The sequence below is a fragment of the Hypomesus transpacificus genome, unplaced genomic scaffold (assembly GCF_021917145.1).
Source record: "Hypomesus transpacificus isolate Combined female unplaced genomic scaffold, fHypTra1 scaffold_337, whole genome shotgun sequence".
Classification (NCBI taxonomy): Eukaryota; Metazoa; Chordata; class Actinopteri; order Osmeriformes; family Osmeridae; genus Hypomesus; species Hypomesus transpacificus.
Window position 1 is genome coordinate 25,001 of NW_025813864.1, and position 15,551 is coordinate 40,551.

A 15,551-nucleotide genomic window follows, 5' to 3' on the forward strand; every position below is an offset into this window, starting at 1 on the left:
AGTGGGAAAAGATGTTAATTGAAGTAGACGCGTAAATAGCATTTCCGAATCAGGAAAATCAAAACAAGAAATCCACGTCTGTGTCCAAATGTGTGTGTGTGTTTGTGTGCGTGCTCGTGTGTGTGTGTGTGTGTGTAGGATCTCATATGGGAGCAGAAACGGCGAGTCCTTTGTCGGCTGTTCTAAAGAGTGCTTCAAGGAGCTCACCGTGAACAGCTGCTGTCCGGGCTACTGGGGGCCGGACTGCATCGGTGAGTTCGACAACACCTGCCGACGCCACTAACGCAACCCCACCCAACTCACCCGTGACGCTCATCGATGAAGGGAGGATTGAAGCAACACTATATCATAGATGTCCGCCACGGATAGTCCCGGAGAGAAAACGGCTATCGTTTCCACGAGTTTGGCGCTCTGCACAGCAAGCGGCCCTGTTTTGTGTCCCACTTTTACGCTGTAAACCTTGTATGACACTGAGGAAACATTTTGATAGGAAGCGTTCAAATGAGGACTTCCACAACCTCCCCAAGCCGTAGGGAAAAGCAAGTTCAATCTCCTCTCGACACTCTGAAAGGAAACAATATTACCTCGTTAGTTTGGGAGTCATTGACGGTATCTTTCGATGATTCGGTCACAAACAAGGGAACCCGGGCCTGCTGGAGCGCTGGAAGTGTGTCCGGCGCGTCCTGTGTGTGCAGGTTGACCCACACGGTGAACCCACCTGCTGTCCTCTCCTCCAGGATGCAGGCCGGGCCGAGCAGGGGACTCGCACACTTCCTTCCTCCCCGCCACGGGACCCTGTCAGCGGGTCCCTGTCTTCCAGGAATGTGCTGACATCTGGGGGGGGGGGGGGGGGTAGAAGTTGTGCAAGTGTGAAAAGGGGGGTTTCCATTGTTTCCTCTCTCTTAAGTTCTCTTTCGGTTGTTTTGTCCCGTAATGCCGTCTTGGATTATTGAGGAAGCGGGGTGGAAACGATAACAAGACGGCTGTCTTCTTGGCCTCCTGCGTTGTCCTGTGGCAAAATAGCATTGATGTGTGAAGTGTGTGTGTGTGTGCGTGTGAGTAGGAGGGAGTGACAGAGGGAGGTGAGGTGAGGGATGGAGAAGGTGAGTGAGGGAGTGAGGGAGAAGGAGAGGCAGGGAGGGAGGGAGTGAATGAGAAAGGGGTAGATAGGTGGGAAGAGGGTGTCTCTGGAGATGGAAGGTAGAGAGTTGAGTGTCTTAATGCTACAGTCCCTGACGAGAACCAGTGTGGGGGAAGGAGGGGAGAGAAGGTCAGATGGAAGAGATGGGGGCGGCAGTTTGAACAGATACAAATCTGCTGAGTCACATCCCCCATCCACATCCGCTTCCCCTACTCCTCAAATCCCATCCTAAGATGGTCTCTGGCCCTGCCCCTGAGTGACAGACGTTAGGTTTTCGATTGTAAAAAAAACGCGCTTGTGTCTTTTCCAGAGTGCCCAGAGGAAGCCAAGACGCCGTGCAGCAACAATGGAGCCTGCTCCGACGGCATGGGAGGGAACGGCACCTGCACTTGTAAGGTACTGCCACCGCACACCCTCCTTCAGACAGCGTAAGGAAGTAAGCTATCGGCTTCGTGGAGGACACCCAATCACAAACACCAGAACAGAAGCTTAACCAATCGGAAGACTAACCATGAGGAGAACAGTACAGGTTGAATCCTTACCTCTGCTATGAAACTCAGAACACACACACACACCCACCGAGCGTTGCACCGACCACATGTGTTCTCTCCGCAGCCTGGCTTCTCTGGTACAGCCTGTGAGGACTGTGCAGATCATCTCTATGGGGCCACCTGCAGCTCCGGTAACTGTTTACTGCTCTCTCTCCCCTCGCACACTCAAGGACCTCTCTGGGTGCCACGTGGGCCGGCTTCTCTCCCCGTCCCATAATGCTTTGTCGCTCTGCCAGTTTGCAGGTGTGTGCATGGCCTCTGTAACTCAGGTCTCCATGGTGACGGGAAATGCACCTGCTTCTCTGGGTATAAAGGCCCTCACTGTGACCAGGGTAAGAGTCTGTCTGTCTCTCTCTCTCTGTCTGTGTTCTCACTCTGTGTGTGTGTGTGTGTCTCTCTCTCTCTCGTCTGTGTTCTCACTCTTTGTGTGTGTGTGTGTCTCTCTCTCTTGTGTATTGTGGGTGTGTTTGTTGACAGTTCGTATCTCCCTGCCCTCTGTGTGTCCACCAGCCCTGCCAGAGTGTGTTGCCATGAGCTGCCCAGAGAACTCTCGCTGCATCGAGGAGGCCCTCACGGGGGCGCTGGTGTGCCGCTGCATGCCGGGCTACCAGAAGTCTGGAGACAAGTGTACATGTGAGGGTCTTCCCAATCCCGACACCCATACGTCGCCTCCTCTCCCTGCCCCTCCTCGTCGAGTTTCTCATCTCCTTTCCTTGTCTCCTTTCCTTGTCTCCTTTCCTTGTCTCCTTTCCATGTCTCCTTTCCTTGCCTTTTCGATTCAATCTTTGTCCTTGCTCCCTCCTGCCCCAGCTATAAACCCCTGCCTGCAGTCACGGGTGTGCCACCAGTTTGCCACCTGTGCCCACCTGGGACCCAACCAGCACTCGTGCACGTGTGGGCAGGGCTACAGCGGGGACGGGGTGGTGTGCGTGCCCATCGACCCCTGCCAGACTGACATGGGGGGCTGCTCTGCTGACAGGATGGAACGCTGTGTGTTCGATGGGCCGGGGAAGGTGGGTATCTGTGTGGGAGTGTTAGGAATCATTTCAAATGATTTGCCTAACTTTCATTTCTGAGTTTTGATGCCCCCCCCCCCGACTAACGTGTGTTGGTTTCTCCCAGTCTCATTGTGATTGCCAGGAAGGGTTCGGACTACGGCCTGGAATTACGGGCTGCGTTGTCAAAGACCTATGCAAAGCAGACTCCTGTGATAAGAATGCCAAATGCACGACTGCAACGCCGGGAGAGGTGACCTGCACGTGTCTGGAGGGTTTCCTGGGCAACGGCAAGATTTGTTTTGGCAACATCATGCAGCGCCTGAACGAGCTGAACACCGAACCTGGCGGCCAATGGGTTGGTCAGCTGGGATCGGCCATCACTCTCTTCGGTAGGAGCTGGATGGGCCTCTGGAGGCGGGAAGAGCACCACCTAAGGGCAATGATGGGAACTGTTTTTTTCCAGATTCAATCCTCGACAGTCATTGGCTCTTTGTCTTCATATCTCTCTCTCAGGGACACTCGCTTGGCCCCTGAGCAACCTCGGGCCCTTCACTCTGTTCGTCCCCATAAACAAAGGGTTCAAGACAGGACAGGTAGTATACATCTTTGCACCACTTTACATGCCTTTATACTGACATTCATCCTCTTTAAAAGTAAAAAAAACAAAACAATTACATAGTTTATTACGCTAAGGACTGCATACAGTATATTTGGTTACAGTATATATAGAATACAGTATGACTATTATTGTGTGTGTGTTTGTGTGTGTGTTTGTCTGCTGTTCCAGGCGAGAAGCCTGGTGAGTGACAAGGACAAGACCAAGTACCTGTGTAACCTGCACCTGGTAGCAGGGGAGCTGAATTCGGAGAAACTGAAGCAGGGAGACACCTACTACACCCTCACTGGCAAAGGGGGCGAGGCCACCATTGGCGAGGTGGGCGGGACTTGACATGGGGTGGGCGGGACTTGACGTGAGGTTAGAATAAGAACACATGACTGTATCTGTCATGTGTTTTAGAAAGCAAGATCCCATGGCAAGAACAGGAGACGTGCACACCACACACACACCACACACACACACCACACACACACTACACACACACCACACACACTAGACACTACACACACCAGACACACACACTGTATGAGGATTCAGCTGGCATTTCCTGTCACTTGAAACATCCTGCTTCAGTCAGCATGAACAACACGTTACAGTGACTTAAGGATCACATAACTGTTGTAACGTCAGCAACCCACCCACACACAAGCACAAAACGATACCTTTGTGTGGGATTTGCTGTGTGATCTATCGACCATATCCTCTGATAGTATATCTGACATAACACAGAGATTGTTGAGGGAAGAACCTTTGGGAGCCAGAAGCGACTGACCTGCCAGTAGCAAGTGTTTCTTTATCTACTGTGTCCACATAACCTGCTGACCACACACACACACACACACACACACACTGTGGGCCATGTTGTTATCTGTAGGTTTGACTTGGCTAATGAGGTTGGCCCTAAACTGACCCCACCGTGTCTTTTGAGTGTGTGTGTGTGTGTGTGTGCACAAGTAGAGCGTGCGTGTGTAAGCGTGGGGAGATGAGGGAGAGAAAGAAGGGAGGAAAGAGATCACAATATGTGAAGGAAGAGAGGAAACATGAGGCTGTGTGTTCTTCCTGCCTTTCTCTTCCTCTCCACCCCCCCCCCCACTCCCCCTCCACTTCCTGTCGGGCTGATTGTGTGTCATTAAAATGCTTCCCCTCAGGAAGTGGAATCTGAGATCCCTTTGAACTGTGAACTCTTTTTTTGTCTTTTCTTTTTTGCTTACTCTGAACAAAACCAAAGCTTTTTTTGTAAAGTGCAACCCGGAAGAGATTAAGCACAGGACTTGCATTCGACGTACTGTCGCTGTTACAGAATGGGCACTGGAAATGTATTTGTTTCTATGATTTTCCATACACGCCTTTGATCCTGGATCACAGCGTGTGTTTGTTGGCGTGCACGACAGGATAAGCAGCTCAAGATCCGTCTCTATGGCAGCCGGAAGAAGGCGGACGTGGTCCAGGCCGACATCCCAGCAGCCAACGGGGTCATCCACCTCATCAACAAGCTGATGGACAGCGTCGCGCCCACAGTGACGAGCGAGAAGGAGGTGGAGACACTCCACACGGCATACTAAACACCGGTTGTGCACACGACACGACATAACATGTCGTCAATAGCACCTCCCACAAGTAGTCATTGGTTGAATTGAATATTTCGTATTCCTTTTTTTTGTTGTTTGTTGATATGATATCTGATGTGTGTGTTTTTTGGGGGACAGGAGGACCTGATGAAGGTTCTATCCGACAACGGGAAATTTGCCCAATTCAAGGGTTTACTGCAGGTAGCTGCACTGTTGGTGCCACGTCTTGGCAAGCCACTCAAATGTAGGGGCGGTATGTGTTAGGTTGTGACGAGCGATCTTTCCCTTTCCGGTGCAGAAAGCCAACCTGGCGCTGATGCTGGAGGAGCCGGGTCCGTTCACCCTGTTCGCCCCCACCGGCGCCGCCTTTGACGCCATGAAGGACGGTTACCTGCAGTACCTCATCTCCAGCAAGGTAGGGACTCCGGGGCTGTGTGTGAGCTCTGACTCTCTCTCTCTTTCTCTCTCTCTGCCACACACACACACATGTTCACATTCTCACACACTTTTCTCTTTTTCTCTCTTTCTTTGTCCGCTTTCAACCCCCTCCCTAACCCTCCTTCCCTAACCCTCCCTCCCTAACCCTCCCTCTCTGTCTGTCTCTGTGTCTTATTCACGCCCCCCCCCCCCCGCCCCCTCCTTCCAGGGCTCCATCAAGCTTCTGGAGCTTCTGAGGAACCATGTGGTTTCCTCTGAGGTGAGTCAATGTTGACCTTGTCAACGTTTACCTGGACCACACTGTCCACGTGCGCGCAAGCTGACACGGAGACACGATCCGAACAGTGCGGATGAACTGACTTGCGGTTTCCCACTGATCTCAAGCTGGAGGTGTACAACGTCGTGTCCAAACCTCAATTTGTGACCAAGGCCAATCAGCTTCTCACGATCAACGTGACCGAAAATGTAAGTACACACAGCCATGAAAATATTTCTAAGCGTGTCTTTTTTTTATTTTTGGGTGGGTTGGGTGGGAAGGGGGGGTGCTTACAAATCGATTGGCCCCTCCGACACACAAGCATGCAACAAGCTTGTTGTTTCCGATTGGCCGAGATCGCTCATGTCGGACTGCGACGACTCCTCCCAGGGAAATGTCTTGGTGAACGGCGCGGCGGTCGTCCTGGAGGCGGACGTGCGGGCCAAGAACGGACGCCTCTATTCGCTGGACGGGGTCCTGATCCCGCCCTCCATCGAGCCCCTGCTGCCCCACAGGTGTGACGTCACAGAGAACAACATCGTCAAGGTGCGCTCCCGGTCTGACTCCTCCTCTCCCCCCCCCCCCTCCCCTCCCTTTCATCCTTACTCTTCCATCCAGTATGACATCCAAATCTTGTTGAAATACTTTTTTTTGTGTATATGTCGCCAAAGACGCATGAATGGTAATGGTGGATGGCTTGGCCACTAATCAGCAGGCGGAGGCCCTGTCCAATCTGTTGTTAAGACTTCTTAAAGGTCTCGGCCTTGAGTGAACCAGCCCGGTCGTTCTGCCCTGTCTCTCTCTCCAGGGTGCTTGTGTCAGCTGTTTCAAAGTGGCCAAAACCCCCTGCCCCTCGGGCGAGTCTATGGTAAGAGGTGACTCTCTCACGCACACACGGTCCAAACGGCAGGATGTTATGATTGTGATGTTTTGCCTCTTGACCTGGCTTCCTGTGTTTGTGTGTGTGTGTGTGTGAGCAGGATGCCTTCAAACGAGGTTGCGTGTTCCGGGACACTTCTTTAGGGATGAGCATCCCCACTTTGGGCTGTGCCCCCTTGTGCAACGCGACCGTCACGGTATATCACCCATCACCACTCAAACCTGTTACACACCCAGTGTGTTTTTAGTGCTTACTTGACCACCACATCTCATCTGCTTCCCACCTCTTCCCTCCTCCAGATCCCCAGGTGCTGTCAGGGCTTCTATGGCCCAGACTGCAGCCCTTGTCCTGGGGGGTTCACCGTGCCTTGCTCTGGTCACGGCCTGGTAAGTCAAACCAGACCTCCTATACCTCCTTTCAAGCGAGAGGCAGAGCTCAGACTAAATCTCCCTCGAATAAGATTTGAGATCCTTTCAAATTGTCTTCGTGTCCACCATCACCTGTCCGACGGGTTGCTTCTTGGGGTTAGCATTGTTTGGGTGCTAGCACATTGCTAACACACCGGGAAGGGATCACAATGACGCGTGAAACGGCGACGCGTATTCCTTCATGTGCTTTTGGTGGGTACCGCCCTCTGCCCCATCCTCACAGTGCATGGACGGGACGGAGGGGAACGGCACCTGCGCGTGCGAGCCCAACTTCAAAGGCTCTCGGTGCCAGTTCTGCTCCGACCTCGACAGCTACGGAGCAGGCTGCGACAAAAGTACGTTCTCCCGCTCTCCTGGCCCACGTGCCCCCGCGTTGAGAAAGCGTGCCTCCTCGCCTTGTTGCCATGGCCCCCAGCTGACGTGTGTCTCAGGTTGATAACTCCCCCCCCCCCCCCCCCCCGCCTCTCTCTCTCTCTCTCTCCCTCTATCCTTCCCTCTCCCCCCCTTTTCTCTTTTTCCCTCTACCTCCACCTCCCTTTTTTACTCCCTCTCTCCCTCCTTACCTCTCCCTCCCCCACCTCTCCCTCTCCTTTCTGTCTCTCCCTCCCTCCCTCCCTCCTGCCCTCTCCCTCCCCCACTTCTCTCTCTCCCTCTCCTTGCTGTCTCTCCCTCCTTCCCTCTCCTTCCCCCACCTCTCCCTCTCCCTCCTGTCTCTCCCTCTCTCCTTCCCTCCCCCCCCCCCTCCCCCCCCCCTCCCCCCCCCCCCCCCCCCCTCCCCACAGAGTGTGACTGCATCCACGGGGAGTGCGATAACAGGGTGGAGGCCGACGGGCGCTGTAAGTCCCACTCCTGCCAGAAGGGCTACACGGGCAAGTACTGCGAGCGCCACACCCAGGCCTGCGGCACGCTGGTGCAGTTCTGCCACGCCCACGCCGAGTGCGATTTCAACGGCGGCGCCGTCAAGTAAGTGTTCCCGGCCGCACCGAGGAGCCCTGGCACGTGCGTGCCATGCACGGGCTAGGGGTGACGATAGGGGCCTCTGTGTGTGTGCCGCAGGTGTGTGTGCAAGCCTGGCTACCAGGGGGACGGCGTCACGTGTTTGGAGGCGGACCCGTGTGCTCTGCCGCATCGGGGAGGCTGCAGTGAAAATGTAAGAGCACAAGCATTACCCTCACTACACACACACACACATACACAGCGGGTGAAAAGCATAAAGGCCATTTTGCTTAGCTCTCTGCTTCCCCCTGCAGGCTAAATGTGTCAAGACAGGACCTAAGACAAACACATGCCAGTGCATGACAGGCTGGATGGCGGACGGGGACCAGTGCCAGGCCGTCAACCCTTGCCTGCTCCCAGAGAGGGGCAACTGCCAAGCCGACGCCACCTGCATATACGTGGGGCCGGGTCAGGTGGGTCACCTAGGAAGACGGCACGATAACACCATTTTCGAGGCGCTCGTTCACTCTGACGGTCGGCGGTGTTGTGTGCTGCTCTCGTCTTCAGAGCGAGTGTGTGTGCAAGGACGGTTTCCTTGGGAACGGGAGGGAGTGCGAGGCCATCAATCCGTGTGTGACCGAAAACGGCGCTTGTCATTTCCTGGTAGGTGGTGACACACCCGCTGTCTGGCTACTGGTCGGCCCCCCCCATCGAAAAACCAAATGCGAAACAAAATATCTAGCGGGCGTCTTCGGGGCGTTGATAAAGATGACGGATGATAAAGATGTACGGGGCGTTTGGGGTGTGGCTTTCACAGGCCAGTTGCCTTCAGCTGTCGGGCGCGTGGACCTGCGTGTGTGATGCCGGGTGGAAGGGAGACGGCAAAGTGTGCTATGGTAACTTGGAACAGGAGTTGAGATCCATGCCTGGCATCACCAACTTCTTCCGAATCGTGTCGGTGAGTGCTGCCGATCATCCTGCAGCTCATGGTTGAACGCGGCCCCACAAATAACTCCCCCTGTCTCTTCTGCTGTTGGAAGGAGGGGAAATTCGAATTGAAAATGATGTTTGCCACCCTCCCCACCCCCATTTAGGATGGACACATTTCCCAGATGATGATCTACCAGAACATGACTGTTCTAGTGCCTTCCACGGAAGCCGTGGGTAAGATGACCGCGGATGAACGATCCTACTGGACAGCAAAGGACAACCTTCCTAGCCTGGTCAGGTAATACTCTGGTCATGGTTGAGAGGCGTTGTTTGTCATGAGGAGGTCATATGCATAGTCAAAATGATCAACCGCTAATGGATGACCTTTCTAAGCGAAGAAGTTGGCTATGTTAGTTTGAGGGAGCTGTCAGGCCAAATAGTGTCCTAGGGCCAAATAGTGTCCTACCTGACGTCACAATGCCGTTCCGAAGCAAGGACGCGTCCGTTGCTATGCCGACCTTAAATTCCTGAGATATTTACGCGTGCTTGCAGGAAACTGTCATGGTTGCTATACTGGTTACTAGGTAGGAAGTTTTGTATTTAGGCTTATGTAAACCAGTTTATTCTACTCTACTATTTAAAGTTTTCACTCGTTTGATAGCTAGTGCTAGCTGTCTAATTGTTTTCGTCAAAAGAATTAACTTATTTAGCATCAATTTTAACAGACCGGGAAGGCAACACGTATAGTATTCTACCTGCGCGCGTTGCTGTCTCAGGAATGTCGAACGAGTGAAAACTTTAAATAGTAGAGTAGAATAAACTGGTTTAAATAAGCCTAAATACAAAACTTCCTACCTAGTAACCAGTATAGCAACCATGACAGTTTCCTGCTAGCACGCGTAAATATCTCAGGAATTTAAGGTCGGCATAGCGACGGACGCGTCCTTGCTTCGGAACGGCATTGTGACGTCAGGTAGGACACTATTTGGCCCTAGGACACTATTTGGCCTGACAGAGCCCGAGAGTGAGATTGATTGAAGGGGAGAAAGAGAGACAAGAAAATACTCTTCCTATTCCCTTGTCACGGTAGGAATCACATGATCGACGGGATCTACCCACTAACCGATTTGCGCAATATCTCCCGTGCGCGAATCACAAATCTTCTGAAGGCGCCTCTTCCTATCTCAACCACCAATGAGGTCAGTCGAAGGGCGGGGCTTACCAAATCTCAAAGAACACCAGTTTGGTGTTTCAAAACCCATTGACACTGTATGACTATGTTTAGCTTGTGTTCTGCTCCTCTCTCTTACCAACCGTCTCTGGAGGAGGGGATCCCTCTCTGAATTGCTCCTCCCAAGGTTTCTTCCATTTTTTCTCCCGGTGGGAGTTTTTCTGGGAGTTTTTCCTTGTCTTCCTTGAGGGTTTAGGTTGGTTGAGGGGCAGTTCTATGGGCGCATGTGAAGCCCTCTGTGACATGCTTGCGTGTAAAAAGGGCTATACAAATAAATTTGATTTGATTTGACCAGGTGTGTTCGACTTCATGCAACGCCGGTGGCGCTGACAGTCGGCTGCAGCCGACTGCTTTGAAGCTGAGAATGCAATTGGCTGCTTCAAGTCAGCCGGGCTGCAGCCAACTGGAGGCGACGCCGGCGCTGCATGAAGTCGAACACACCGACTGAAACAGGGCAGCGCTACCGCCAACAAATGAGTGACATCAGTGTTTTTTTGTCAGACCACAGTGATTGCAGGAGCGACAGTAACAAGGGCTAACGTGATGGCGTCCAATGGATTGATCCATATCATCGATAAGGTGCACATGTAGAACAATTGTAAAATGTACTTTGGTTTTTCTTGCGTCAGAACATTAGAATGTCTCTTCATCCCCTACTCACCTCTCTTTTCTATTCCCTGTCATCCCTGTCAAAATGGGTTTCCAGGTGTTGATTCCGGGGAAGGATTTAAGTGAAGGACTTGTTGCTGTGCTCAACCGGAGACCAGAGTTCTCTCTGTTCAGTTCTTACATCATCGTACGTATAAAAAAGTCGACTCCATGCTCTGCCAGCCACACAGAATCTCAACTTGTCTGGACTGTTCCAGAAAAACCATAATAAACCGATGATCTGCCGCCCTTTTAGCAACACAACCTGACCGACAAGATCGCAGAAGGTTTCGAGTACACAGTGTTTGCCCCGACCAACGATGCCATCAAAGAATACCTCAAGAAGACGGCATCCCAGTCTATGGTCAGAGGACCGCTTCGTGGAGTTCTGTTTGATTCTGTCTCGTGTATCATGTTCATTCTTTGATGTATCGATATGGGTGCCAATCGATGTGGGTGTGTGTGTGTGTGATGGCGGTAGGATCTCAACCTGACCCAGTATCACATAGTGCCCAACCAGAGGCTGCTGAGGTCTGACCTTCAGGAAGGTGCCTACAAAGACACCATGCTGGGCTTCTCCTACCAGCTGGAGATCCTGCCCAAAGACGGAAAGGTGAGATCTCAGATCTTCCAGTTCCAGTTACCCAGCGTCAAGGTTTGAGGCACGCTCGCGTCGCGTGCATAAAAATGGGCTGTCAAACCGAAACATGAATCGGACGCACGCCTGGACATGCGAGTTTGGAGTGAATAGTTTTGGAAGTATCGTTTGAAACGGCATCCACGCTCGCAATGTTTTACCTCCTCTTACCTCTCCCTCTGTTCCTCTCTGCAGCTGTATGTGAATGAGGCCCTGCTGAATGCGTCGGACGTCGACACCGTCAAGGGGGTCATCCACGGTCTCACCTCAGTCCTGGAGATCCGATTGAACCGCTGCGATAAGGAGCGCTTCAGAATAGTCATGGTACGCGCCATTCCCACAACGTTTCCTCTCCTGCATTGTGATTATCGAGCATTCAGTCAAGTCACAGTTGGTGTTTCTGGAGCTGTTAAGGATGAACAATGTGTCAAACGAATCTTTCCCTCTCCCCCCCCCTCTCCCAAAGGGAACCTGTCAAGATTGCTTCCACCCATTGAAAAAGATATGCGAGGAAGGAGCACAACCTGTGGTGCGAGCCCGTCAATCATTCCTAGCCCAGGAGCTGCACAATTGTTTTGTTCCTACACAAAACGCCGTGCCACATTTAACACACATCTCTTATCCCCTGCAGTCGAATGTGCCCAGGAAGTGTATGTTCAGTCGGCTGTACCAGGGCGAGAGGCTACTCGGGATTGGGTGCAGAGGCACCTGCAAGATTACCACCATTGTACGTGAGCAATTGCCTACCGAAATTGAGGTTAAGAAAGACGAGTGTAATCAAACTATTACTATAATAACTTCCCTGTTAATCAGTGCCTGGGTGTCCCTGAAGGGTGATGCGAGCCTGTTGCGGTTGCGATGAACCTCCACGGGGACGGATTTTTCCGGAAGCGTAGCATACTTTCCAATGACAACTCTGAGTATCAAAGTGGACAAGGGGTTCCATGTAAATCATGGGTTAGTTGGTCCTAACAGATGACAGAGTACAGTAGCAGGTAGAGCAGTGTTGTGGAGAACACACAACGCTAGTGGCAAACTCAAGCTAGCCAAGTGTCAACGTGGCGAGTTGGCGGTAATGCGGTGGTACCACACCTCTCCACTGTATGTCTGCGTGTGAGCGGTAATGCTAACTGTATGTCTGCGTGTGAGCGGTAATGCTAACTGTATGTCTGCGTGTGAGCGGCAATGCTAACTGTATGTCTGCGTGTGAGCGGTAATGCTAAAGGCTGATTTATACTTCTCCGACTCCATTACGTACAGACGCACGCACATAGTTGGAAGGATTGGTTGAATTTATACTACTCCGACGGTTCTGCGTGCTGAAAGCAATTCACCGCCAGAACAGTAGATAGCGCTGCACTGCGATGCTAGCTAGGTTATCAAAAAGTCGGAGCAAATTTACAAATAAGCCATTTCATCAATAAAATAAGCACATTTTTCAGCAAATACACTGCCCATTTCTCGTTACATTTGAATTCAGATGCTGATTTACATGTATTGTTTAGCTGAAATATGAATTGTAAAAACTTACAACAATGGCGGTCAAAGGATTCTGTTCTCTTGTTGGTCACGGCAACCCTGCCCCGCCCCTGACCCAAGCATTTCTTAATACGGACAAAGTCAGGAAAGTCAGGAAAATCAGGAGGTGCACGCAGAGCTCTGCGAGGGGCTCGGAGAGGGCACGGAGAGGGAGTTCCTTGACGGAGAGGGCGTTCCCTGTGCGCGTGTCCGTAAAAACGCAGAAGTATAAATTGGGCTTCACTGTATGTCTGCGTGTGCCGGGATTGATGCCGTCTCTTCCCGCAGGTGCGGAAGTGCTGCGGTGGCTACTTTGGCGAGCACTGTGAGCCTTGTCCTGGGCCCAAGGGCGAGCCCTGCTTTGGGAATGGGGTGTGTGTGGATGGCACCAACGGAACCGGAGTGTGCCAGTGTGGCAAGGGCTTCAGGGGAACCGGCTGTGAAACTTGCCAAGCCGGCAAATACGGCATTCACTGTGACCAAGGTACCTCCAGGGTTCAAACACATACCACTAAGATACTAACAATGCACTGTGTTTCACATATTATAAACCCCTAACCCTCTCCCCCTCCCCCTCCCCCTCAGACTGTGTGTGCAGGAATGGCCGGTGCAACGATGGTCTGAACGGGAGCGGGTCGTGCGAGTGTGACGTGGGGTGGAGAGGAGTCACCTGTGATGAAAGTAGGACTACGCCACCAGAATATTAGACAAACCTATTACATCCTCAAGGAAACTGCACCACATCATCCCATGTCATGGGATATGGTTTCCATTTACAATATGTTACCTCGGTTATGGTAGATACACTTTTTTTTGTTGTTGTTGACGTGGTGGTTTTCCAGACCCTTTTAAAGGAAACGTTTGTAGAGTCCTGCACTCCTCCGTTTTTTTGGAATGGATGCATTATTTGCGAGCATGTACAGTATCGTTTAGGTAGTTTAACTTAATGTATGGTTTTCAGAGGTTTACTCAATGCTCTGTCCTCATGTGCAGCCGATTGTTTTGGTCAAAGGTGTAACCGTACGATTCCTAACACTGTCCCACACAGAGATCACCTCCAAAGCCGATGAGATGTGCAACACCATCAAGTGCCACACCAGCGCAAAGTGAGTGGAATGAGCGCTCTCTGTGTCTTCCGAGTTTGACTTCAGTGACGGTGACTCATCTCACCTCTCCCATAGTTGTGACATCAACCCGGATGGCTACAAGTGTGTATGCGCTGCAGGCTTTGAGGGCAACGGAACTTACTGTCAAGGTACACGTAGACAAGCCCACACAACCTATTTAGCATAACCAAGTCCCCAAAAAGATGGGATTCATTTAGGTATTGTTGGACGAATTTGTGTTTGTGTATCCAGCCAAAGATGCTTGCGCAGCAAACAATGGCGGTTGCAGTCTCGACGCCAAATGTAAGAGGACCCTGCCTGGACGCAGGGACTGTGTGTGTATCCCTGGGTACTCAGGGGACGGGCTGGTTTGTGTTGGTAAGTGGGCAATTCTTTTAAGTGAGAGTACATTGACCTGTGCTTGGTCTCCTTTCGATGAATGGACTCTACTGCGCGCTTGTCGCCGTTGGTTCCAGCCCGATTGGATGTTTCTGTTTTCCCCCAGAGATCAACCCTTGCCTGGAGGGTCACGGAGGATGCCATGGCAACGCTGACTGTATCCACACAGGACCTAACAGAGTAAGTTCATCCGTCAGTGTTGACTGACCCATCTGTCCCCACCTGCTTGTCTGCTTTTTCACGTGTGTCTTTTTGAATGATTTCGATCTTTTTTAACGAAACATACAGTATGTTTCGTAAACGTGAACTGAAATGGCATTGCCTCGCCTCCAGACATCTTGCGTTTGCAGCCAAGGCTACTCCGGAACTGGCAAGACGTGTACCATGATCGACCTCTGTCGAAAGGTACGGCACAGCACAGCAATTTCTGAGGTCGCGAAAACGAAACCTGCTCACGGACAGGAGCGTAACTGTGTGGTTTGTGTCCTCGTCAGAATAAGGGCGGGTGCCACCGCTACGCCATATGTAACTGTGTGGTTTGTGTCCTCGTCAGAATAAGGGCGGGTGCCACCGCTACGCCATATGTAACTGTGTGGTTTGTGTCCTCGTCAGAATAAGGGCGGGTGCCACCGCTACGCCATCTGTAACATGACCAGTCCTGGTGTTCGCAAATGCACCTGCTCGTCCGGTTACATCGGGGACGGCCTGACCTGCAAAGGCACTGTGTGGAGGGTGAATACAGAAGTTCCTCACACACACACACACACACGCTGAACTCTCACGGTGTCCCTTCAATCTCCCTCCACTACTCATCTGATCGCTCTGTGTCAATCGCTTAACAGGAACTGCAGATCAGGAAGTTGAGGGACTTCTACATGGGAATGATGGTGAGTGTATGCAATATATAATCATATGACCAAGGTACTGCTGACGGCAATCTATATAAACAAACGGGACAATCATTGGCGTGGTTTCCAGGCCTGCTAGGTAGGACTATACGTGCTGCTGCTGGTTTCTTCCTCGTTATGGAAGCGACCAGAAAGCAGATCCATTGATTCCTGGTGGTGGACCGGCTTTGATAAATCGGTATTTGATCGAATCTGAGATGTTGTTTTTGCCTCTCAAAAGATGGTCGACTTGTCCCTGCGAGGGAGGGGCCCGTTCACCGTCTTCGCTCCGGACGCAGAGGCCTTCGGAAAAGTCAGCAAGGAGGTGAGGAGCGACAGAGTTTGGGTTAGCGAGCGGGCGAGAGCGCCAGCGACCGCCC

The 15,551-nt window shown here is 51.9% G+C and overlaps 1 protein-coding gene across 2 annotated transcripts in view; it reads left to right on the forward strand.

The window, feature by feature from the left end:
• The window catches only part of stab2 (stabilin 2), a 24,886-nt gene that overhangs the window by 768 nt on the left and 8,567 nt on the right, over positions 1-15,551 (forward strand). For both annotated transcript variants that reach the window (XR_006955721.1, XM_047016292.1), the window contains exons 3-45: positions 139-251; positions 1,452-1,537; positions 1,757-1,823; positions 1,929-2,024; positions 2,203-2,325; positions 2,503-2,705; positions 2,815-3,079; positions 3,204-3,283; positions 3,478-3,624; positions 4,701-4,844; positions 5,016-5,078; positions 5,176-5,292; positions 5,524-5,574; positions 5,700-5,780; positions 5,962-6,117; positions 6,380-6,439; positions 6,552-6,647; positions 6,751-6,837; positions 7,103-7,214; positions 7,662-7,842; positions 7,936-8,029; positions 8,130-8,288; positions 8,383-8,478; positions 8,633-8,773; positions 8,910-9,043; positions 9,836-9,944; positions 10,478-10,555; positions 10,683-10,772; positions 10,881-10,988; positions 11,106-11,237; positions 11,457-11,585; positions 11,728-11,790; positions 11,893-11,988; positions 13,068-13,263; positions 13,365-13,460; positions 13,828-13,885; positions 13,961-14,034; positions 14,138-14,263; positions 14,391-14,464; positions 14,618-14,689; positions 14,897-15,016; positions 15,127-15,171; positions 15,413-15,496. Coding sequence is in view for 1 of the 2 variants with exons in the window: in XM_047016292.1 (XP_046872248.1) it covers positions 139-251; positions 1,452-1,537; positions 1,757-1,823; positions 1,929-2,024; positions 2,203-2,325; positions 2,503-2,705; positions 2,815-3,079; positions 3,204-3,283; positions 3,478-3,624; positions 4,701-4,844; positions 5,016-5,078; positions 5,176-5,292; positions 5,524-5,574; positions 5,700-5,780; positions 5,962-6,117; positions 6,380-6,439; positions 6,552-6,647; positions 6,751-6,837; positions 7,103-7,214; positions 7,662-7,842; positions 7,936-8,029; positions 8,130-8,288; positions 8,383-8,478; positions 8,633-8,773; positions 8,910-9,043; positions 9,836-9,944; positions 10,478-10,555; positions 10,683-10,772; positions 10,881-10,988; positions 11,106-11,237; positions 11,457-11,585; positions 11,728-11,790; positions 11,893-11,988; positions 13,068-13,263; positions 13,365-13,460; positions 13,828-13,885; positions 13,961-14,034; positions 14,138-14,263; positions 14,391-14,464; positions 14,618-14,689; positions 14,897-15,016; positions 15,127-15,171; positions 15,413-15,496 (4,702 nt within the window). In the remaining variant the exon portion in view is untranslated. The remainder of the gene's footprint in view (positions 1-138; positions 252-1,451; positions 1,538-1,756; positions 1,824-1,928; positions 2,025-2,202; positions 2,326-2,502; positions 2,706-2,814; positions 3,080-3,203; positions 3,284-3,477; positions 3,625-4,700; positions 4,845-5,015; positions 5,079-5,175; positions 5,293-5,523; positions 5,575-5,699; positions 5,781-5,961; positions 6,118-6,379; positions 6,440-6,551; positions 6,648-6,750; positions 6,838-7,102; positions 7,215-7,661; positions 7,843-7,935; positions 8,030-8,129; positions 8,289-8,382; positions 8,479-8,632; positions 8,774-8,909; positions 9,044-9,835; positions 9,945-10,477; positions 10,556-10,682; positions 10,773-10,880; positions 10,989-11,105; positions 11,238-11,456; positions 11,586-11,727; positions 11,791-11,892; positions 11,989-13,067; positions 13,264-13,364; positions 13,461-13,827; positions 13,886-13,960; positions 14,035-14,137; positions 14,264-14,390; positions 14,465-14,617; positions 14,690-14,896; positions 15,017-15,126; positions 15,172-15,412; positions 15,497-15,551) is intronic.